Source organism: Dipteris shenzhenensis, chromosome 5, assembly GCF_047967505.1.
Source record: "Dipteris shenzhenensis isolate YYH24624 ecotype China chromosome 5, Dip_SZ_1.0, whole genome shotgun sequence".
In the NCBI taxonomy this organism is placed as follows: domain Eukaryota; kingdom Viridiplantae; phylum Streptophyta; class Polypodiopsida; order Gleicheniales; family Dipteridaceae; genus Dipteris; species Dipteris shenzhenensis.
The window spans coordinates 9,120,281-9,144,153 of NC_141600.1; the positions used below are offsets into that span (position 1 = coordinate 9,120,281).

Below are 23,873 nucleotides of genomic sequence, written 5' to 3' on the forward strand. Positions count from 1 at the left end.
AATGGAGCCATCTGGCTTCCGTTTGACTTTAAATACCCATCGTGTGCCAATAGCATGTTTACCCTGTGGCAAGTCCACAACATCCCAAGTCTGATTTTTTGCAATGGACTGCAACTCATCGTGCATGGCATTCATCCAATGCACATTACCTTGTGCCTCTTCAAATGTGGCAGGCTCCTCTTCATCAAGGAGAGTACGTGCATATGCTGATTCCACTGAATTAGCACCTTCCATGTGCCTTGCTGCACTGCGAGTCCTGCCAGGTAACGGAGCATCAAGTTTACTCTCCCGGAGAGTCTGTAACAGCCAGTTTGGGACTGTTTTTGCTGCATGTATGTCTGCAATTTCTTGCTGTACCACTTGTTCCACTTCCTGTGGAGGAGGCATGACATCCCGTGGCGGAACTGAAGCATTTGAAGGTTGCTGTAAATTCTGATTTGGATCAGAAAAATCAGCAGGGGAACCCAAAGCAATGGGTAGCAACCCTTGAAAGACATCTTCTGAAGGTGAAGGCATTTGAAAATCAGCCTGAGTGTAAGCTGAATTTTCAGAAAATATCACATCTCTACTTACAATGATTTTGCGTGTAGTAGGATTGTAGAGACGATACCCCTTGCTTTCTGCACTGTATCCAACAAATATGCATTTGATGGCTTTATCTGACAATTTGTGCCTAAATTCAACTGGCACATGTGCAATGCTCGGTGGGAATTCGAGACATCCCACAGCGCCACTAGCTAACGCACAGGGAGGTCCTCTTATACCCACCAGACCTCCCATGGAGCACTCTTTCCTCCCGCCTTGTGTATGTGGCACCACCTTAAGTGTCGACTCCTTGCTCCATTAGTAACCAGAGAGCAACGAAGATACCAGGACCCTAATGGACCCAGCATGTGGGACTTGCCTTAGGCCCCCAAATCACACTAAAACTCCATTAAACAACGGGTGCTCGATTATACTAAGAGCTGCCATACCCGTACTGGGGTGGTCATCCTGTACACATGGAAACATGGTAACGTATTTTTAAGCATTGGCTTATCGTGCAAAAGAGTTATCTACCAATCTCCTCTTAAAGAAGCTAGTCATAATAGTATATTATGGTAACTGTAGTAATAACAATATGATATGGTAACCCATAGTTAGCATTGTATTCCTTCAAGGAATGCTATGCACATTAATTATGCCCGTCCTCTTACTACATGACATGCTCAATACCCTAGTAAAAATTGGGCAAATCCTATTCCCTGAACTCCATTCTTAGGTACCAAATAGGCTAGCGAAAACTAATCGGATTTTTCCGGTTTCATTTTCAACCATGGCTGAAAAGTGTTTAAACACTGTGAACACTTCAGATTTCTTTTTCAGCCCATAAACCCAAGTAAAATTGGAGTAGTCATCAATAAATGTGACAAAGTAGAGATGACCACCCAATGAAGGAGTCCTCATGGGACCACAGACATCACTGTGTATAAGCTGCAATTTGCGAACAGCTTTAACTGAACCATCCTTCTTGAAGGGAAATCTATGCATTTTACCTAAAATGCACCCTTCACAGGCATGTGGAGGAGGTATCTCAAGAGGTGGCAATGCATCAACCATTGAAAATTTCTGAAGTGTCATTAAGCTGTTGTAATGCATGTGGCCATATCTGGCATGCCATAATTCTGCATTTTGCATGGCAACAGTAGGGGTAGAAATTGCCAAAGCATGAGCTGCTCTTTTCTGAAAAATATCAAGCTGAAAAAGCCCACGCAGCAGAGTACCAGATAACATTAAGGCATAGTTAGCTTCCCTGTCCCGGACAGCACATTTGTCATCCTCAAAGATGACCTGAAATCCTTCTCTGTTAAGAGTGGACACTGAAAGGAGATTTTTGGTTATGCCAGGCACATATAAGACATCAGAAAGTCTGAAAATTGAGCCATCAATTGCAGTGAGCTCAACTTCTCCTGTGCCACGTACTGAATATGAGGAGTTGTTGGCACAAGTGACTTTCTTACCAACAGGGGTGGATGCAAGGAAGTAAAAAGACACTTCCTCGAAGTGATGTGCTTGGATGCACCGCTGTCAAAATACCATGTGTTCAGTGTTTCATCAACACTGAAAGCAGATGCATCTGAAGGAGAGTCAAAACTGCAAGTCAAAAATGCATATGTATCATCACTGCAAGAAGCTGTACTATCCCGAGCATCTGGAACAGCCAACCTAGAATCAGAAATGCAAGACAAAAAGGCATAATCTTGACCAACAAAGTTGGCTGCAGCATCCCCACTGTCAGATGCACAAGGGGCTGAATCTGAAACAGCCATTCCTGAGCTGTTTTTCTTTTCCTTTGCAATCCTTTTCCTGCATTCTGCTATGTGATGACCTGGCTTTTTGCAGTAGTGACAAAAACCCTTCTTTTTGGGCTTGCTTGCATCACTTTTAGCCTTTTGTGAAGGCTGTCCTGACCCACTGGAAGGCTGATTTGCTGCTGTTTTTGCCTGTCCCTTTGTTTTTTATTTGAATTTTGAGAGCATGGCTTGTTCACCTGCACGTGAAGCCAAATTTTTCCTGGTCTGCTCTTCCTAAAGCAGAAGTCCTATCAGCTCATGAAAAGAAAGAGGATTTGCACCCCCCCTCAATGATAAATTCAGCGAAGTATGAAAGCTGAGATAAGACTCAGGAAGAGAATTCAGAGTGGTTGTAATCATCTCTGAATCAGGAATAATTTCATCTATGTTTAACAACTGCTCTCTGAGATCCTGTAGCTTAGTGAGGTGGGCTGACATGGAGTCACCCTCCTCCATATGTGTATTGCTCAACTCTCTTTTTAAAAAAGATACCCTGGCATCATTCCGTGCTGCATACATGCTTTCCAAAATATCCCACGCTGCCCTGGAGGTCTTACACGACCGGATATGCGGAATGATTGATCTTTTCACTGAAAGAGAGATGCAAGACAAGGCTAAGGCATCCCGTGAATCCCATCTCTTTTGCTCAGGAGTATTGACTGTAGCTGCACCAACAACTTGTCCTGCAGCTGCACCTTGTGCACGACCTCTTCCACCTCCTTGGTGAGGAGGGGTAGCAGGTGCAATATCTGCTGGTCGGATTTCATCCCCATTGACATAATCCCATAAATTGCGAGAAATCAGAATATTACGTACCATGAAACTCCAGAGGGAGTAGTTGGTACCATCCAATTTGTCTTCCTGTGAAAGACCACCGAACTGAAACTCATTCTGATTTTGATGGGCCATATCTGAAAAAGAGATTGAAGCAGATAGAAAGCTGAATTCCCTTACTGGGAATAAAATGCACAACTCCCAAAAACCACACCCAAGCACGGGCTGTATATGCAACTTAGATTTCTGCACTTGAGCTGTCAGAAATCTGTCCAAGCATAAAACACTCTCCAAAATCTGCCAAAAGTGTTCCAAACACTCCAAGAAAGGCAGTATGTACTGAATACTCCAAAAAATGCTCTCCAAACACAAAAGCCCCAATTTGTGGCTAGAAATTGCAGCCAGAAAGGGGTAAAAATGCTAAAAGCCCCAAATCTGCAATTTTAATACAAAAGCCCCAAATTTCAGACAAATCTGCAATTTTGCTCTTGATATAGCTCCAAACTTGCCCAATGATTGCAATGTCTGCAATCTGCAAAATGCCCCAAATGTACTCGCAGAATACTTAGCCAAACAATGGCTGTCTGCAAAATTAGCCTGCTGTACTGAAGCAGATTCAGTACTGATGTACTGTACTGAAGACAGTACGGAAATGCCGTACAGTTTGTACGGCACTGTACGGCTGGTACGTCGACGACAGGTACGGATGCTGTTGCAATGTACAGATGGCGATGTACGGCGCGGTACAGACGGCGCTGTACGGAAGCAGATGACGCAACGTACGGAGCTGGTACGGCGCAGTACGGCTGCAGGTACGGAGTTGGTACGGCGAAGTACGGAGCTGGTACGGCAAAGTACGGCAGCAGATGACGAACCGTTTCGGAGCTGGTACGGCGATGTACGATCAGCAGGTATGTACGGCCGTCGATGCGTCAGGATGCCGTACAGTCGTACGGACTGTACGGTCAGATTGGAGCGGGCTGGAGCTGTAGGCTAGGCGCTGGTATGAAGGAGGAGCAGAGGGCACAAAGGCCTAGAACCTGCTCTGATACCAAATGAAGGAGATGGAGAGAGTGAGAGCTAGAGAGGGTGAGAGAGTCGAAAGCTTGGAAGCTGTAGTTGCAAAATAGAGTGTAAAGAGTACAACACAAAGTAGAGTTGATAAGGTTTTGTCATAGTGACAAAACCTTAGTAGTCACTAACCATAGTTAGTGAACTAACTGCAGTTAGGGGGAAAAACCTCTAAATGAGGGAAAAGTGCCCCTAACTAACTTATTATATTACATTGGTCACTGCTGAATTATATCTATAATTCCAACACTCTTCAATGAGTCTGTTTGTACAGGCCTACCACAGTCCTGGTTAGGCAATACCATAGTTCCTATTCACAAGTCGGGGGACCCTATGGAGCCGTCGAATTACAGGACTATCATGATTGGCCACGTTATGGCCAAGATCTATGCATCAGTTTTGGAAAGCCGTATAAATGACCATGCCGAGACGACAGGACTCAGAGCCAGAGGACAGGCTGGATTTCGCAAGGATTATTCGACACTTGACCACATTCTCACACTCAGGGCACTGGTAGAGGAGGCGAAGTCACGAAGGCAACGGCTTTATTGTTGCTTCGTGGACTTCAGGAAGGCATTTGACACAGTTCCGCGATTCAGATTGTTTCAGAGGATTCGCGAGATGGGCTTCAGTGGAGAAACACAGTGGGCTATCATGGCTTTGTATGAGAGGGTCACTGGTCGGGTTCGGACACGTGAGGGGCTCTCAGAGGAGGTATGCAGCACGATTGGGGTGAAGCAGGGTTGCCCGCTCTCTCCTACTCTCTTTGGACTATATATTGATGAGCTAGAGATGTTCGTACAGATGACAGGCGGTGTGGGCTCTACTCTCTCAGGATCCTCCATTCCTATCCTCCTGTATGCGGACGATGTGGTTCTCATTTCCTCTACTGCTCAGGGCCTCCAGGCACATATTGAGGCACTCCACAGGTTTTGCCAGGACAGGGGATTGACCGTAAACCTTGGCAAGACCAAGGTTATGGTTTTCAACACCTCTGATCGTATCTACAGCACGGATGAGTTTTGCTTCACTTATGACGGACAGCCCATTGAGCTTGTTAGAGAGTACACTTATTTGGGGGCAATTTTCAGGGGACCGATCTTTACCATGACATATGCAGCACGAGATAGGATTAGTAAAGGGTATGCTTCGTTGGCTCATCTTGAGCGTCAGTGTTTTCAGTCCCACTTTCAGCATCCCGATACGAAATCCCTGCTATTTGACACATTGGTGAGACCAGCTGCGATGTATGCATCTCCTTTCTGGGCAGGAGACCTTGGCGCTGCAGATTGGAGACGAGTAGAGAGGTTACAGATCATCATGTTCTCTCGGCTCATTAGGGCCAAGGCTACAGTTCCGCACGAGATCATGCTAGCAGAGTTTGGAGCTACTCCCCTTGCATTGGATGCAGCGTTTCAGTCGGTCATGTATTTGCACAGGGTTAGGGAGTTTGGAGACTCAGCAGCAGGCAGAGCTCGGTTGCCATGGTTAGCACTTGCATCTTCTATGGAGTTGGCACGATCTGGGGCCCGATATTGCTGGTACTTCAGACTCACTAGGTGGCTCACATCTCTTGGACTAGACATGGATAGACTGCCTCCCTTCCGATACAGCATAGATGCCCCTCATCTCGAGTTGACTCGCCACGAGCTTAGTCAGGTCACGAGAGCAGACTTGCTGCAACTTCATACGTACCGCACTTGGATTTATCCCACGCAGCTTCCGACGAAGATGGACACATATCGTGACCACTTCCTTCGGATCTCAGAGGATGGATTTGTCATTCCACCAGGCTACACAGGTATCCACATGTCCCACTCAGTGAGGATTGCCCTTGGCCAGCTTAGAGTCTCTTCGCATCAGCTCGAGATAGAGGCTGGTAGGATGTGATGCATGGAGGATGGACGGCGTCCAGGCCGAGAGACCAGGATCTGCCCTTGTTGCACCATGGGAGAGGTGGAGTCAGAGGAGCACTTCATTTGCAGATGCCCGCTATATTATGAGATCAGAGGGAGATTCCACTGTCTCTTCACGGATGGCTTTGGACCTCTCTCACAAGTGATGGATTATGAGGATCAGCATTGCCTAGCTCTTTATGTCAGGGAGGCCACTATGCTTCGACGACACTACCTCAGAGACCATCAGCACAGACCGGAGCGTGATAGAGCCCAGCCCGATAGAGCTCAGACACACGCTATACCAGATGACAGGTATCAGGAGGAGCACGAGGAGGTCAGAGCTCACACAGGACACATGCCTCCACCCTGTGGATGTACATATGAGATGGTTTGTAGACGCCGCAGGATCTTGTTACATAGGGGACGTACTCGCCGCTTCATCTCCAGACGATCCAGGATGATGGCAGCTTTTCGGAGGAGACTTACTCATGGAGATCTCGTCCCACCAGCCGCTCACCTCACTTTTGCTCAGATTTGTACTCTCATAGCAGGAGGCAGAGTCGATGGACAGGATTTCCAGTATTATTTTGGTTCTCAGACTCCGTGACACCTGGACTTGTATCTTTGCATTGACATATTGTACTCATCCCCCCATTTTGCACCCAGGGGCGGTTTCCTTGCATCTAGCTTACTTTGTATTTAGGCTCGGATTTGACATTATGTACTTTCACTTGCATTGTATTGCGTAGCACTTAGATGATATTCGACGATGCCTCTTCTTTGTGGCACGTTGATTTTGTGCTATCTTGTACGCAGAGTTCTTGATGTCCCATGGGCCCATTTTGGCCTTTAGTGGACAATAATACACTTTCTTTCTTTCTTTCTTTCTTTTTCTTTGCAAAGAAAGGACTTCTATTAAGTATGAACAAAACTCCTTGAGCAAAGCTCAAGGAAAGAATACATGATGCAGACATGATAAAACATAACCCAATAGGGCAAAATCAAACTCCCATAAGAGAAAATCCAAGGTTGAGGCTGAAAATGCCACCTCAAACCTGTGGGCGGATTCCGAGAAGAAAGGCAAGCCTCTCCATTCTCTGAAGAAGACAGTATGGACAGGCTGTTGGGTCACTCTTAAAGCCACATGCCTTTGCACTAAGCTGCTTGTCCCCATGGTGAGCCGTTTATCTCTTTGGCAAGGTGTCCCTCTCCATGTTGCACCGCATGTCTCCATCAACATGGCGGCTGCTTTGCCTCCTTGATGAATTTCCATCTTGATTTTACGTGCAGCACCACTGTTAATATTTTACAATTAAAGCCTTTTTCATGATGTTATTTCTTTTTCTTTCTGCAGAGGGTTGTTGAAATCTGGAATTTACAGATGTTTTCACATTTTCGTGGTTGTCTAGACATGGTTTCATTGAAAGTAGATGCCATTGTTTCTTAAGTTTCTACTGATGTTTTCAGGTTGCTGAAATGCCTACAAAAGCTTCTACTTCAAAATAATAATTTTGAGGATGGCCCCTTGTTCGATGAGACAATTGACATCCATAAAGTATCAAACAATTCATTGATGAGAGATCAAGGGGAGCGTATCTGTACATACGGTTCCGCTTTGAAGAGGGATGAGATGGATCCTTTTGTTACTTCGATTCCTTCATTGGCCAGTCCTCAACAAGAAATTGGGTTGCAGCTGATTGAAGTTCTACAGCTTGACAGAAATTCAATCAGCAGTATTGCATCACTAAACTTGCAGGAAGCTTTTCCAAGGCTTAAAATGCTCTCACTGAGAAGTAATAAGATAGCAAAGGTACCCCCTTAGCAGTAATGTCCATAAGGATGAAATATAGATTTGCCTTTCTTTCATCTTAGCTTCTAAATCACTGAACTGGCTGTTTAAACAAAAGAGGGGAAAAATAACCAACGATGTATTTATATGCAATGCAGATTGATGGATTAAGTGGCCTGATTTTTCTAGAAAAGATATTCTTGGATCATAACTGCATCAAGGAGATTGAACCTCTTTCTTTCACTGACCTTCCCAGCTTGGAAGAGCTGCACTTAAGTGACAATGTAATTAAATCTGCTCAAAATTTGGGGTTTCTTTTATCTATAAAAAAGATAAACCTTTCAGCAAACTACCTAATTTCCAATCGACTTGGAGGACTTTCAAGCATCGAGGATTTAGTGGCTCTCACTGGGCTCCAAGATCTCACCTTGTCCAACAACCCGGTATTTATGTCTCACCAAACCCTCAACTTCATTACATCTGGCCTTCTCCCTTTTTTTGTCAGCATAATGAGAAATGATGTTTTACCATGGATATGGACTGACTCAGTCAGACTTAGCACTTCCATCTATAGCTCTTAATGGCCCAAGGCATCAATCTCCTTCAGCATTGCATGGCAGCATACATTTAGGATTACAAAGTTTTGGTGGTAGTCAATCAGATAGTTTATCTGAAATCTGAATCGGTTCTGTACTTTTTTACTCATGAATGGCAGAAGATAGAGTTCTGAAATCCCTGCATATGCATGTCCACTTCACAGATATGCCGGCAGCCTCACTACAGATCTGCGGTGATTGGTAGATTGACACAATTGACTTGTCTTGACGGGGAGAATGTTACGCAGGTATTGATAACACTGTATATAACTGGTTTTCCCATTGTGAAGATAGTGAAACAAGAAATGTCCATTCTTGTTCTGAAACAATATGCTGATCATGATCTTTCTGATAAACAACAGTGCATATGGTAGAAGCAGGCAAATAATATGCATGATACTGAGTTCTCTACCTGCTTGTTTCTACTAGGTTGTACCCTCAATAGCATCTTGCAATGTGTTTCTATTCAACCCTTTGGAGAAAAAATTGTGCAGCTTTTTGAGCTGCTATTGGAAAATTTTGTTATTAATTTTTATGAAGTCGGTGCCAAGGCAGGTTCATGTCATAATGTTCAGACATTATTTCTTGCCTCCCTTCTTGACATTGCACAATTGTTCTCGATGATTCGATTGTCAAGCATCCCTGAAGGATTCGGAGTACAATTTAGTTTTGTTTGTAATACGCATGTGACTCTCCATGTGTGGATTGCACATTTTGTATCCCATTAATTTTCTCATAGACCATTCTATTCTTTTGAAGCTGTAAAGAAACTGTTTCTATCTTTCTTTTACGATTTGAGACCCTTCTTTGGATATGGCTCAAGAGACCATAGACCATGGACGTGTACATTGTAGCAAGATGGGAAGTATCTACTGGACATGTGCACCATTCATGAGTTGCTTATTTAAAATGGGTTACAGAATGGCCATAATCAAATCATGGGATCCCTGGCCTTCTCTTTGCAGATTTCTGATCTCACAGTCCACACCCTCATGCCAGGAGCTTACCACTCCCCACTTATCCTTCGATGTGTCACTCCCCCAACCTATTCAGGTTACTCACAGAGCCCCCTCATCTACATGTTACAATATGGCTTTGCCCACTCACTAGATCACATATATGGTAGCTATCTTACCACTCTCTTTGAACACTTACATGAGCAACCAGACATAGATGCCAAGCTCTTCTCCTTACTAACTCCCTCCACATTGCTGCACAACACTTCTTTCCCTACACCATCTAGCACACAGGAAAGCAGTTGGTATGATGACAAGTGCAAATCGCTTAGGCACCATTGAGCAAGGACACCCTGACTAGGAATAGATTGGAAATGAGTATTAAACGTTTGGTGAATCGGAAGAACTGACAATTTCTTATCCACCATGAATAAGAGCCCCTAAAAATTATGTATAGCAGCAACTTCAAAAAATTTAATAAAGCTTCTAGAAAGTAGATCTCCATGTCCTATCAAAGACCCTCGTCTTCGGAAAGCTTATGCGGACACACTCTATGATGCTCTTGACTAGTATATGCAAAACCTAGATGACATCCCTTGCCCCACCACTTCCAGACCCCTTCACCGTAGCTCATCTAAAAGAGGCCATCAAAAAGTTACAAAATAGCAAAGCCAAGGATCAGGAGGGCCTCCAAGCAGAACTCGTAACCCATGGTTTGGGTTGTACTTGCTCCAATCCTAGCCAAACTGTTCAATGAGGCTTTCTATCAAAGGCTTTCCCACCTCCTGGACTATGAGCACTATCCTACCCATTCATAAGATAGGGGATCCCATGAATGCAAGTATCAAACTATCATGTCAGCTCTTGCAATACTATCAGTGAGCACACTGACAGCACGGGCATGCGAGCAACTGCACATGTACGTTTTGGACAAGACCAATCCACATTGGACCACTCTTAACTCTTAGAGCCATCATAGAGGAAGCTTCCCTCAGAAGCAGATAGTATATTGTTGCTTTGTGGACTTCCAAAAGGCCTTCGATTTAATACACCACAGACTCACTTCATCGCACGACTCCTGGTTGACTAGAGGGCATGCCTACTATTGAGGTTGGAGAAATAGTGTTTCCTGGCATATTTCCAACATGTACACACGAGATACTCCTCTTTAATTTCCTAGTCCGACCCGCAACAAGTGCTTTCTGGGAAGCAGACCTCAAAGAGGACGAGTAGACTGGTGTTGAGAGGCTACAATCATGATGTTGTCCCGCATTATCTAGGGGAAGAGATGTACTCCTTGCAACATTATCCTAGCAGAGTTTGCAACAAGACCCTCCACACAGATGCCTCTCTCTAGATCATTACCTATCTACAACACTCCTGATAGTTTGGATGGACAGATGCACAACCATCATCTATGTTAGCAGCCAGCTTGGTACACCCAAGTCTCCAGATTGTTCCGCTCACAAGGCATACTTATCGACACTTAATCTCACATAAATATTCACTAGATACTCCCTTTTTCTTTTTTTTTTTGCAAAAGAGAGACTTCTATTAAGTAAGAAAGAAACTCGCTAGAGCAAGCTTTGAGCGAAAATACATCATGCTAAGCATGTAATAAAAACACCTCAAAAAAATGAGGTAGAAAGAAACCAAGGCTGAGGCTGAAAATGCCAACTCAACCCTGTAGAAGTCTCAGCAAGGAAGGGAGAGTCTCTCCAATCCCTGAGAAAAGTAACACTCCTGGAGGAGGCTGCTCGAGAGGATCCCTGCATGGTCACCCATATGGCCATCAGAGTGTGTACCATATCTGTCCAAGTACTGGCCAAGATCTGAGAAGGGTGAACCTGAGAACCCTCCATAGCCTCAGTGCATCTGGCCCTCCAAATGTGCCATGCTGCAATGCTAGCTAAAACCTCCCATGGAGAGTCAACCAAGGAATGAGCAGCCTTGAAGAGAGTGGCCGGAGCATCCTCTAAAGAGCACGACTCCACAAGGTGTCATCGGATGTGTAGAGCCCAAGACGAGTCATGTCTCTTGAAGAAAACTTGGGGCCCTGAAAGAGTGAGCCAAGCCATTGATCCCTAGGTCATATAGAAGGGGAGGCGAATAAAAGTGCTGAAAAGTCTTGCAATCCCCTTCCATATGATTCTCGCCTGTCTGCAATCCCAAAGGCAGTGCTATACTGTCTCCGAAGTAGAAAGGCAACGAGGTCAAGTAGGGTCAGTCCCAAACCTGGATCTCCAATGATTCACTGCTATCCCACCATGAATAGAAAGCCAAAAGAAGAGAGTGATTTTTCTAATCCGGTAGGATTTCCAGAGCCTCTGCCAGAAAAATTTCTTCAAGTCTGCAAAAATCTGATAATTCTCCCAATGACGAGCTCTGGTGGGCCTCCAACCCCTACAGCTGAGCTGGAATTTCCTGGCATTACTGACCGTGTAACGAAAGAAGGAGATGCCTTTCTCTCGGTGCCCTTCATCTATCCACTCCCATTCCCCAGGGTCCCACTGCAAAAAATTAATTGGGACACCTCCATAGAGCCACAGCCTCCATGAGCCCAGGGTAATGAGTAGCGGGTCAGGATCCAAGTGCCACTGTGAAAGAGAGCCATGCTCCATGAAGCCCACTACCCTGACTGGCTGAAACGGTACCTCCAACAATATATCATCTGTGGACTTGGACAGCTTGCCCCCCGAAGAAACATCAAAGACTAGGGCATCCTCATGTGTGTTCCGTAAAGCAATCACGTGCAAAGGAATGCCCGATCTGGAAAATGCCCCCATCCAAGTGGAACAAGTAATAGGCATGTCATCTGTGTCCACCCAATCCAAGGGTAAGGCTGCATCAATCTGTTGAATTCTTACGGCACTCCCTTTGAGATTATGAACCACCTAGGCCTGACGGTCTGTAGGAAGCCTCCTGAAGGCTTTCCATGCTCCCACAGTAGATGCAAGGCCCCTCACTCTTGATCGGCCCTAGACGAGGACCGTTGACACGCCCGCATCAGGAACAAGTTCTATGAGACTTCCAAAATCGAGACCCTAACTTGTACCATTTGGAGCTATAAAAGAACCTTATGGTCAGAGCTAGGAAATTTCTTGGAATCATATATAGACTTATCAAAGCCCAGAGCACACCCTACCTCTAGTTTGTAGGTACACATGTGAGGCAGCATCTGCAGAGAAGCAGGAGAAGTATGTGGATCGGATGCGGTTGCAATTCTATATTGATTGTTTCTCATTTGGATCACCATGGGCGACACGATCCACATGTGAAAACAATTCGAGAGACCTCAGAACCTCTCTTGCAACAAATCCGCAATTATTGGAAGGGCTGCTGGTCAAATTGCAGGCAAGATTTGGCTTCTTGGATCAATTCGCAGCAGATTCCTGACGTGGATCTATTCACAGCAGACCTAGAACACTTTGGAAGGCTGGAAACCCTAATCGCAGCAATCAGACTGCTCTCTAGTGGCTGGAACAAAATTCGGAGCAGGTTCTCTCCCTCTGAACAGCTCGCACGTGCAATGGGGAAAGGATTCTGGTGCTGGAATACATCACACAACAATCAAGAAGGTATGGAAGAGCCAGAGAAAAAGGGAAAGAGACTGGGAGAGAAAGAAGAAGAGGATACACAGCACTAGGGGCTAGAAAGAAGGGATGCCCCCCCCCCCTGCACGAAGGAAGACTGATATTGGAGCTCTAAGGCTCTTCTTTTATAGACTTGGTCTAGCAAAAATCTAGACCTACTTTTCTAAAGCTACTTTTGCCAAAAGCTAATCTTTTCTTCTTTTGCCTACCTTGGGGAAGCTTTTATAGCCTTTTTAGAACCCCGTGGGGCCCTTATTAATGGGCGCCATCTTCCTAGTGCTTTTTACCTTTTTGGACCTGCTTTTTGGCACTTGCTACATCATTTATGAGCCTTTTAGCACTCTTCCAAGTCCTACACAAATACCAACACTTTAATTGTTAAAGGTTACCAAAATGCATGCATTCCTAGTTCTTGGACTAATCCTAGTCCCTTGTGGGCGTCCCCACAGTTCTCTCTTACCGATGCAAAGCAAAATGAAAACAACGAAACTTATTCTAGTTTAGCAAAGTCAACATTCTTTGACCGGACTCAATCTAATAAAGATTCTTCTTTATTTCTTGGAAGAGGTATCAAATGGTGACATCCCCTCGGCTTAATCAGTTGCCCTCAACTGAAAAGCTTCTTGATACAACTATAAAACGTGAGGGTATTTTTGAAAATAACTCCTCATCTGCCCACTTGGCATCAAGTGTCGGATAGTTCTTAAACTTGACAAGTATCTGCGGATAACCTTGCCTCTCAGTCCTTTCTTTTCCATGTGATATACAATCTGTTGTGGTTGGAGGATCTCCTCATTTCTTCCACCTCTGGTGGCTCTTCGCAAACTGGTTCTATGGGCTTTGGTCCTTGATACTTCTTGAGAAGTCTCACATGGAAAGACTCACAGGAGAAGTCTTCTTGAGAAGACTCATATGAAAAGCATTTTGAATCTTCCAACTCTCTGGTAACTCTTGCCGATACACGACTTGATCTATGGGCTCACTAACCCAGAAGGGCCCATAGTATCTAGGAAACAGCTTTGGATATACTTTTTCTTTCCTTTCATCTTTCTGAGATGTGCTTTTTCAAAATTAACACCAAGTCTCCTTCTTGAAGATTCATCTCTCCCTTGTGCTTATCTGCAGCATTCTTTTGCTTTTGTTGAGATATTTCAATCGCTGTCGGAACTAAGGATCAGGTAGCATCCAAGTCTCAAACATGCTAATCAGCTGCAAATATTCTTTTTTCGTTATGAGGATAGGTGGCGAAATCGCCTTCCCATGATGACTTTGATTGGGGCTTTTACTGTGGAGCAATGAATAGTGTTATTGTATGCAAATTCCGTGACGGAAAGGTACTTTTTTCATCTGGCCTTTTGTTCGGATACATAACACTTTAGAAGATCTAATACCATAGAATTGGCATTCTCGCTTTGTCCATCTGTCTGAGGGTGAGATGAAGATGAGAAGTCCATCTTCATATCATGTTATCAAACAAGGCTCACCAAAACAAACTAGTCATCCTAGGGTCTTGATCGCTAACAATCGACTTAGGCATCCCATGGTGTTTAAAGATCTGTGCTAAAAACAACGTGGCCATATGGTCTATCTTAATGGTTTTTTTCATTGAAATAAAGTGGGCTTGCTTATTGAACCTATCGATTATTGTCCATATCCCATCATTCTCATACTTGGATTGGGATAGGTCAAAGATTCCGTAGCAATACTCTACCATGGTCCCTGCAGTATGAGCAGTGGCATGAGAAGTCCTAGAGTCTTGTGCCTATCATACTTCACCTTTTGGCATGTGAGACATTCCGTCACAAACTTATGTATATCTTTATGCATTCCTGGCCAAAAGAAATATCTTTCAATGACTTGTGTAGTCAAAGAAATACCTCGGTGACCTGCATAAGGAGGGGCATGACATTCTTCCAAGACTTTTGCTCGCATATCTTGAGTCACGTAAAGGTGATCATCTTTCATAAGAAAATCATCCTTCAGTGTGTACTGATTGGATGAATGTCCCTACCGAATATTTTTTATAATCTCTTTGAAATCTAAATCCTGTAAGTAAATCTCTTTCATGGCCTCTAGGTCCCTGTGATGAGCTATGGTAATATGATTCACACGGGGCCTTCTTGGTAAAACATCTGCTACCCTATTCTAACCTCCTGGAGTATAGGCAATCTAAAAATAAGAAACTTGCCCATTTCATCTGCTTTTCGGAGGTCTTTGTCTGTTCAAGAAATACCTAAGGCTTTGTTGGTCGGTCTTGACTATAAGTCAGCTCCAAGAAGGTAATGCTTTCAAATGGTTAAAGAATGAATGATAGCCAACATCTCTTTTTCGTACATACCCATGGGGGGTTTCCATTTTCCGAGCAAAAACCCCCGAGCAACGAGCGGACAAAAGGTGGGAGGGTCCAAATATATAGGCTCAAGTAATTTTTGGGGAGCGAAAAAATCCAAATTATTTCAATGAATATGTAAGTAAATATGAAATCTTGATAAATAGATATAGATATAAATATACCTTTATATAATATACATATATAATGTCTAAGTGGTGACTTATTTATGACTTTCAAAAATTCTTTCTTTTCCTTTCACCATTGGTTGGATCATGAAATTATTAGCAAATACAGCTTGAGGTTCTCCCACTTCCTCAGGATGACCTAAGAAAAATATATAATACATAGCACTTATATTGGCAAGATCCATCTGAATCCCTTCTTTAGAGAGAATGTGTCGAGATAATGAATCTCATCTAGGAAAATTTCACTCTTCTTGCCATTAATAAAAAGCTTGTGGTTTCGAAGTTTTTGAAACACAATGGCCAAGTGTTCATTATGTAGGATCCCATAGGATAGAATAGATGCATCTTGCAAGAGGTGTGAGAGCACAATGAAAGAAAGATGGTAGATCTCTATTATGATTGTGAGAGAGAGGACTCTCTCTTATAGAAAGGGGGAGAAGGTAATACATTCCCTACATAGTGGCAATCAGTCCCTACATCAGTGGGAATCAATCCCTACATCAGTGGGATTGCCTTTGTCTTACATCATCACTCAGGTCACACACTAGACACATCATAGCACTTGATGTGCCTTTACAACACACACAAACACACATGTGACTCCCCTAGATGCACACATGCACCATAGAGCAAGCCCTTGATCATACTTACCCCAACAAACCCCCCCTCAAGGGGTTGCCTCTTGCAGTGTCAAGGATACATCTAGTCTCATAGTTTCTCATGCCATCTCATGGTGGTCAAGGATTAATCTATGGCTAGGATCTCATGCTAGCAAGGGTTCCCAAGGGTGTGAGGTTCACAGAAATGGGATAGTCAGAACACATATCACATGGTCTACATCATATGGTGACCAGAGGTGATTTACAAAAGACATAACATATGATATTCTTTTTGGAGTACTACTCCAGGCAGAGAACCTCAAAATTTGACCAAGTGATGATAAACAAAAATTCAAAAGACAAAGTGCCTAAAAAGCATAGTCTTCATTTTCTTCATTTGTTGATGGAGTTCTTCCCTCAGCCAGATTTGCTTTGTTGTTGAAGTAGTCCTTCTTCATAAGAAAGGCTTGATTCTCTTTGTCATTCTTCATGGAATAACACATTCCCTTTTCCAATTGTAGGCAAAGGAACAAGATATATTTGAAGCACTTCCCTCCATCAATGTGGTGAATGTATGAGCCACTTAATCCCAAAGCTATGATAGCAAGAGCCTTCTTGTCTTTGATCAACCAATTAGTTTTTTCTTTTGTAGACTTCTTTCCATTCACAACATTCCATATCTTCTTTTTCACAAGCATAAACTTGGCTTTTGTTTGCCAAGTATGGAAACTAGTTCCATCCAACTTCTCTTGTTGCTTGGGTTTAGTCATGTTTATAGTTCAAGTACTCATAAAAGAGAATGACATAGTCATCATTCTAAATGCAAAGTATAAGGACACTTATGAGCTCCATGACTGAGTTCTACTACTCAAGTACAATCAAAGCAATGAAAGTCTGCAGTAAATAATGAAAGCCCCAACCTTAAAGTGATTACTCAACACCTTTTGACAAAAATATGCAGAATTCTGTCAACAGAGAACAGAGTAGATTGGAGGGTGCAATTCTCATAGCTCATAGCTCTTTTCAAGGGGATTTTTATGTAGGAAGAAAGGCCTTATACCAAAGAAGAGCTACCAGCAAGGAGGGGCGCCAGGTCGCCATAGCCAGGCTTGAGAAGACAAACTGGTTTTTCGTCGTTTTCTCCTCCATCTCTTGTCCAAATGAGCTCATATTTCAGCAGCAGCTTGCCCTCAGTGTCATCCAGCACGGGCTCAGAGGAATTTGCAGATAGGTAAGTATAGAGGCGGCATTGCGCGAAATTTCGTCAGAGAGTGTGAGTGTTGGCATTGCGTGTACAGTCGAAATTTCTCTGATTGCTTGCAACTGGAAGTTCGCCCATATGTGAGGAGTTTGCAGCTCAAAGGGTTTGGGCAATGGTCATTTGTAGGCAGAGAACAGAGCTCTCAAAGATTTGGGGAAGAAGGAGGAAAATGGAGAAGATGAAGAAGCTTTGAGAAACTAGTAGTTTATGCTAGAGAAAGCATCTAATGCTAGGCTAGGCTAGATCTAGAACCTAAAGCTCTGATACCATTTGTAGGATCCCGTAGGATAGAATAGATGCATTTTGCAAGAGGTGTGAGAGCACAATGAAAGAAAGATGGTAGATCTCTATTATGATTGTGAGAGAGAGGACTCTCTCTTATAGAAAGCGGGAGAAGGTAATACATTCCCTACATAGTGGCAATCAGCCCCTACATCAGTGGGAATCAATCCCTACATCAGTGGGATTGCCTTTGTCTTACATCATCACTTAGGTCACACACTAGACACATCATAGCACTTGATGTGCCTTTACAACACACACAAACACACATGTGACTCCCCTAGATGCACACATGCACCATAGAGCAAGCCCTTGATCATACTTACCCCAACACATTATGGTCTTCTTCTATCTTTGAAAAGACCAATATGCCATCAAAGAAGGTACCTGTGAAGTGCGTGTAGGGTCTGAAAATTGGATTCATCATGCGGTTGAAAGTGGCTAGCGCATTAGTGAACCCGAAAGGCGTCACCAAAAACTCGTACAATCCAAAAGTGGTCCGAAAAGTTATCTTTTGATCCTAAGGATGGATCCTTATTTGATGTACCCACTTTGCAAATCAATACGGCTGAAGATACTGGCCCCTTTTAAGATGTCCAAATATCATCTATGTGAGGGATTGGAAATCTATTCTTAACCGTCATTTTGTTGAGGGCTCTATAATCCGCACACATGCAGTAGGAGCCATCTGTCTTTTGAACTAGGAGCACAAGTTAACAAAAGGGTGAATCACTAGATCAAATGACTCCTTTGGAAAGTAGATGTTGTACTTGAGCCATAATCTTCGGTTCAGGCTGCGCTCTCGCAATAAAGTTGCTGATTCTGGGACTCACTTCCTAGAATGAGCTCTATGACATGATCTTCCAGCCGCTCAAGAGGAAGCTCTCTTGTAGAGAATCTAAGAAACAATCTTTGAAAGAACCTAGAAATTGAAATTTCCCTTTTTCTAGAGGACTTACTTCCACTTGGAGTTCTCTCTCTCTCTCTCTCTCCTAGCCTCTCCACCTCAGCCCCTAGTCCCACCCCCAGCCCCTAGCCCCGCCTGCCTAGCCCAGCCTGTTGCGCCACCTCCTATAGCCCACGCCTACCTGCCCCGTCACTAACCTACCTCCCGCCTATCACAGCAGCTTAGCAACTGCTCTACCTACACAATGCAACTCAGCAAAGGCCCGATGGCATGTCGTGGCTTGCACCAGGGCCAATAAAGGCCCCCGAATTTTTGTACCAGGGGCACACAGGTCCCCTGACCTGTGACAGAGCATAGAAGCCCCCCCGAACTGAACCCGGAGGTCAAGAAGGTGCCCCAGGCCCCCCGTGAGCTGCTGCCTCCACTCCACCAGCAAACTGCAAAAAGAAACTCAGAGGTCAGGGCAAGAAAGACCAGCAAATCAACTGTCGAAACATGATGACATGGAGCTATGTTAAGGCTCTCGAAAGTGCAATGCAAGTGTACATGGGAGGAACACCCCCCAAGAATACCTCCGAGGTATTGACCCACCTCAGCAAAATTTGCTTGGCCTTGATTGAAAAGGTCGATAGCCTTGAGACCACTAATGTGGCATTGATGGCAGAAAAGACACATATTGACAAGACCCTAAATGAAATCAAGAAGCAAGGGGGGCGTATGCAAGAAGAATGGCGGAAGGAGAAAGGGAAGAAGGATGAATGGGAAAAGGAGAAGGAGACATGGGAAGATGAGAAGGTCGACCTCAAGGACAAAATGCAGGCCATGTGGACAGAATTACAGCAATTGAGGGATATGCAGAGGAATGTGCAAGGCAATGGAAGAGATGAGAGCCGAGAATGAGAAGCTTAAGAAGGAGATGGCAGTGCTACTGACGACCATACAAGGGAAGCATGCTGAGTTCACACAGCAAATCACTAAAGGAAACGCAGATATACTAGAATGGAAGAATGTGGTTAAGAAGGGTGCAGCAGCCCCCAAGAAAGAGATCATCTCTAAAGCCCTAAAGGAAGAGAAAAGGAGGAGCAGCAAGGCCTTCAATGTCCTGGTCAGAGGCCTAACAGTTGGAGACACCCCTATGTCCGATGCCAAGACCTTGTTCACCAAAATGGGAGTCAACCTTACATGCGAGACAGCATGGAGGGTTGGTAAAGCTGAAGCTCCAACAAGACCACTTGTAATGAAACTACGAACAGCTATGGACAGGTCCACTCTCATGAGCATGAGGGCAACCCTGAAAGGGACCATAGTATTTTTGGATGACGATCTCACACTGTTGCAGCAAGAGCATCGGAGAGAAGGGATGATATGGGTTATGGCAGCAAGAGATGCAGGGAAATGGGCTGCCTATAGGGATGGCAAAGTGATTATTCGAGAAAGAGTTGACAGAGGTGACAAGGGAGAAGGCGAGAAGGAAGAGGGTGAACTATGACGGTGTCGGAGCTAGAAGAGTGCACAAAACAAGCTGAGTATGGCTGTTGGAACTGTAATGGTACACTTTGGTCCGACCCAGGTGGCTTCTCGGTGACATACACAGGCAGAGACATCATCTTCTACACTGAGACACATGAGAGCCCAGAGAGAGGGCTGCCCACAGTGACAGGGTACACCTGGGAGTCTGCTCATAGGAGAGAAATGAGGAGAGATAGTGGAGTACATCTCCACACCTTAGACCACTCATATTTGTGGTACGAAGAGAGGAACATGCACGTCACATGTGGATATGAGTGCAGCTACTAGATGCCTGACCGATCTTCATTGCAGTATGCTATTTCCCTCCACACACGTCATCATATGCCCATGATGTCACTATAGAGGGGCACAGCCCTTATGAGACGATACATGATGATATCATAGAGTTTTCCAGACAGGGAGACGCCCTCCTTCTAGGGGATTTCAATGCAAGGACGAGGGACAGGCAAGTGGGCTTACTTGACTTCACATGTGAGAGCCCCACATGATGCCAGAGTTAGATGCAGTAGAACTTGGAATTCAAAGACTTTCTGCAGATACTTCACATGTGACAGCATACGAGCGACACCTGTTTGAGTTGGGAGCTGTCCACGACCTCATCATCTACAATGTCCTTCAGAGATGGCCATCATCTGAGGGATTCACATGCTTCCCACATGGAGGCGGGACTAGCACAGTGGACTACCTATTGGGCCCATTGGCTTTTGTCTCACGGATACATGACCTCACTAATACCCCCCCCCCCCACTTGGAGCCGACCACTCATATTTGGCCTTCGATGTTCTTGCTACTACACCAGGCACAGGTAGAGTTCCTACCGCTACTCGTACCTAGATCCACTTTGACCGTGCCCGTGATCCAGTGAATGTGTGTCACTTAGCCAGAGAGCTTCCGGCCTTATTGGAGGCTGATTTAGACCTCGCCCACGCCTCAGCCACCCTTGTCATAGTGATACAGGATGCTGCCACCAAATCCTTTCCTACGACCCGCCGATCTTCACGGGTACAAGATGGGAAGATGCCTCAAAACCCCTGGTTTGATGATGAGTGCAGAGAGATGCGAGCCCTCCTCACACGGGAGCAAGCCTTGGGTCAGTTGATGCCACATGAGGCACACAGGATCTTTCAGCGGTTGACACGCCGCAAGAGTCGAGCCTTCCTCACACATAGGATGGATGAGATCATCAGATCATTTTGCGGAGGAGACCCAACATTGGGTGGGGATTCCTCACGGGAAGCCATCCATCCCCATCACCGATCCAGGCATGTGGCACACTTATGCATGCTCCTTATATGATGTCCCAAGGCAGACACTGCCAGACATGTCCACTATGCCCAGGCCCACTACCTGTCATCTATTCACTACGCAGAATGTGCGGGCTGCACTTCGCCGGCTCCACAACTGGAAAGCACAGGATCACGAAGGCCTTCGGACAGAGCACTTCGCACATGGACAAGACGTCCTAGCACCGATCCTTGCACATATGTTTAACCTTGCAGTTTGTCACAGCTTCCCACCATCATGGAGAACCACTACTATCGTATCGATACACAAAGCAGGAGACCTCATGGACACCGGGTATCGCACCCTTGTGATTGGCCACACACTGGCCAAGATCTATGGATTGGTACTAGAGAGATAGATCAGCAGTCATACAGAGGCACGGGGGCAACGAACACTAGGGCAGGCAGGATTCAGGAGGCAACACTTTACTCTAGACCACATTTTCACTCTGAGGGCTATCATTGAGGAGGCGAGGTCCAGACATCAGAGAGTCTACACATGCTTCGTAGACTTTCGAAAGGTCTTCGACACTGTTCCACGATCCCGCATTATCAGAAGACTATAGGAGATGCTGATTTGGGGTGTGATGAGCTTATATGAGTCAGTCAGAGGCAGGGTCCGTGCCCCAGGCGGTCTATCGAATTGGGTCGAGAGCACCATTGGGGTGAAGCAAGGCTGCCCTCTCTCACCGACTCTCTTTGGACTCTACATTGATGAGATCACATCTTTCATAGATCGCCTAGGTGGCGAGGGCTCATTACTAGGAGATCTCCTCATACAGATAATGTTATATGCTAATGATATAGTCCTTATATCCTCTTCTGCGGAGGGGCTGTAGAGAGATCTGGAGGCTTTAGAGGTGTTTTGCAGAGAGAGAGAGAGAGAGATCTGACAGTCAACCTTGGGAAAACTAAGGTTATGATCTTCAACACCTCACGAGCAGTGACTAATTGACTTACTTTCACCTATCGTGGTGAGCCAGTGGAGATAGTGCGGCCATACACATATTTGGGAGCAGTCTTCACAGGACCCATCTTCACGATGAAACATGCAGCCCAGGCACGACTCACATGAGGGTGTAGTGCTTTGGCTAGACTAGAGTGGCAGTGTTTCCAAGCGCACTTCTAGGATCCACTGACGAAGGGCTGGCTTTTTGACACACTAGTGCGGCCGAATGTCATGTATGCAACACCTTTTTGGGGGTGCAATCTCCCGAGGACAGACTGGAGGAGCTTCAAGCGGCTACAGGTGACAATGGGATCTAGGATGATCCGATGACAGCCCGATAGACGCAGATACGAGACATCTTCGCAGCCCACCAGAGAGCCATCACTGTACCAGGCTTCAGTTTCGTCCTAGCACTTGGATAGATTGATTGATTGATATGGCTCACTCTGTAGTTGTAGTTGACTTTTTTTTTCTCTATGATTATGATTCTGTTAGAATAGATTAATACTCAGCAAGGGTCCTAGCGTACCCTTTGCTTCAGCCCACTGAGGCTTGTATGAGTTCGTTTTTCTGTGTACTTTATCCCATAGGCCTGTGAGGCCTCCTGTGGACGTTAATATATCTTTCTTTCTTTCTTTCTCTCATGAAAACCAAGTACGCAGAAATGGCTGATTCTATTGATTTAGGAGTAGAAATATTAGATACAGCTAGAATTGTCTCACCTCTTCCTTTGGCTAGAATTTTGTGTTCCTTGTTCCTAAATGAGAGTTCTTGTCTTTATGTCCATATGTACCTCCTTTCTGTGGAATCACGGCATATCCAAGCTTGCATCATAATGCTTGCAGAAATGGCTGATTTTATTGATTTAGCAATAGAAATATTAGATACAGCTAGAAATGTCTCACCTCTTCTTTGGCTAGGATTTTGTGTTCCTTGTTCCTAAATGAGAGTTCTTGCATTTATGTCCATATGTACCTCCTTTCTGTGGAATCACGGCATATCCAAGCTTGCATCATAATGCTAGAATTGTCTCACCTCTTCCTTTGGCTAAAATTTTGTGTTCCTTGTGCCTAAATGAGATTCTTGCCTTCATGTCCCTATGTACCTCCTTTCTATGGAATCATGGCATATCCAAGCTTGCATCATAATGCATCATAAAACTCCTCGTGGTCCACATATGAATTCTAAGCTTTCCAATCCGAGGAGTGACTTTAACTGGATCCCCTTCAAAAACAAGCTCTACATCTAGGGATGGTCCCAATTCTTCAATCTTAATTCCCAGCTTCAAAGCTAGGTCTCCTGATATAAAATTGTCTGTAACTCCTGGATCGAATAGAATCAAAGCGGTCTGGTCTCTCACTTTACCCCACTAGAGGCAAAGTTCTCGATCTTCTGGATTTCATATCAACTGGGGCTGCTCGTGGATAAACTTGCCTTGTGCTGAATATGGGCTGAGCCTTCTTGGAATCGTTGCTGCCAAGGAAAACAGCAAGCCTAGGCTCTGATACCACTGAAAACAATTTCAGAGACCTCAG

The 23,873-nt window shown here is 44.8% G+C and overlaps 1 protein-coding gene across 1 annotated transcript in view; it reads left to right on the forward strand.

Moving 5' to 3' along the window:
• Positions 1-23,873, forward strand: part of LOC147901585 (uncharacterized) — a 292,960-nt gene that overhangs the window by 259,239 nt on the left and 9,848 nt on the right. The window contains exons 17-19 of the mRNA XM_087375176.1: positions 7,544-7,886; positions 8,024-8,308; positions 8,626-8,709. Coding sequence (XP_087231302.1) covers positions 7,544-7,886; positions 8,024-8,308; positions 8,626-8,709 — 712 coding nt within the window. The remainder of the gene's footprint in view (positions 1-7,543; positions 7,887-8,023; positions 8,309-8,625; positions 8,710-23,873) is intronic.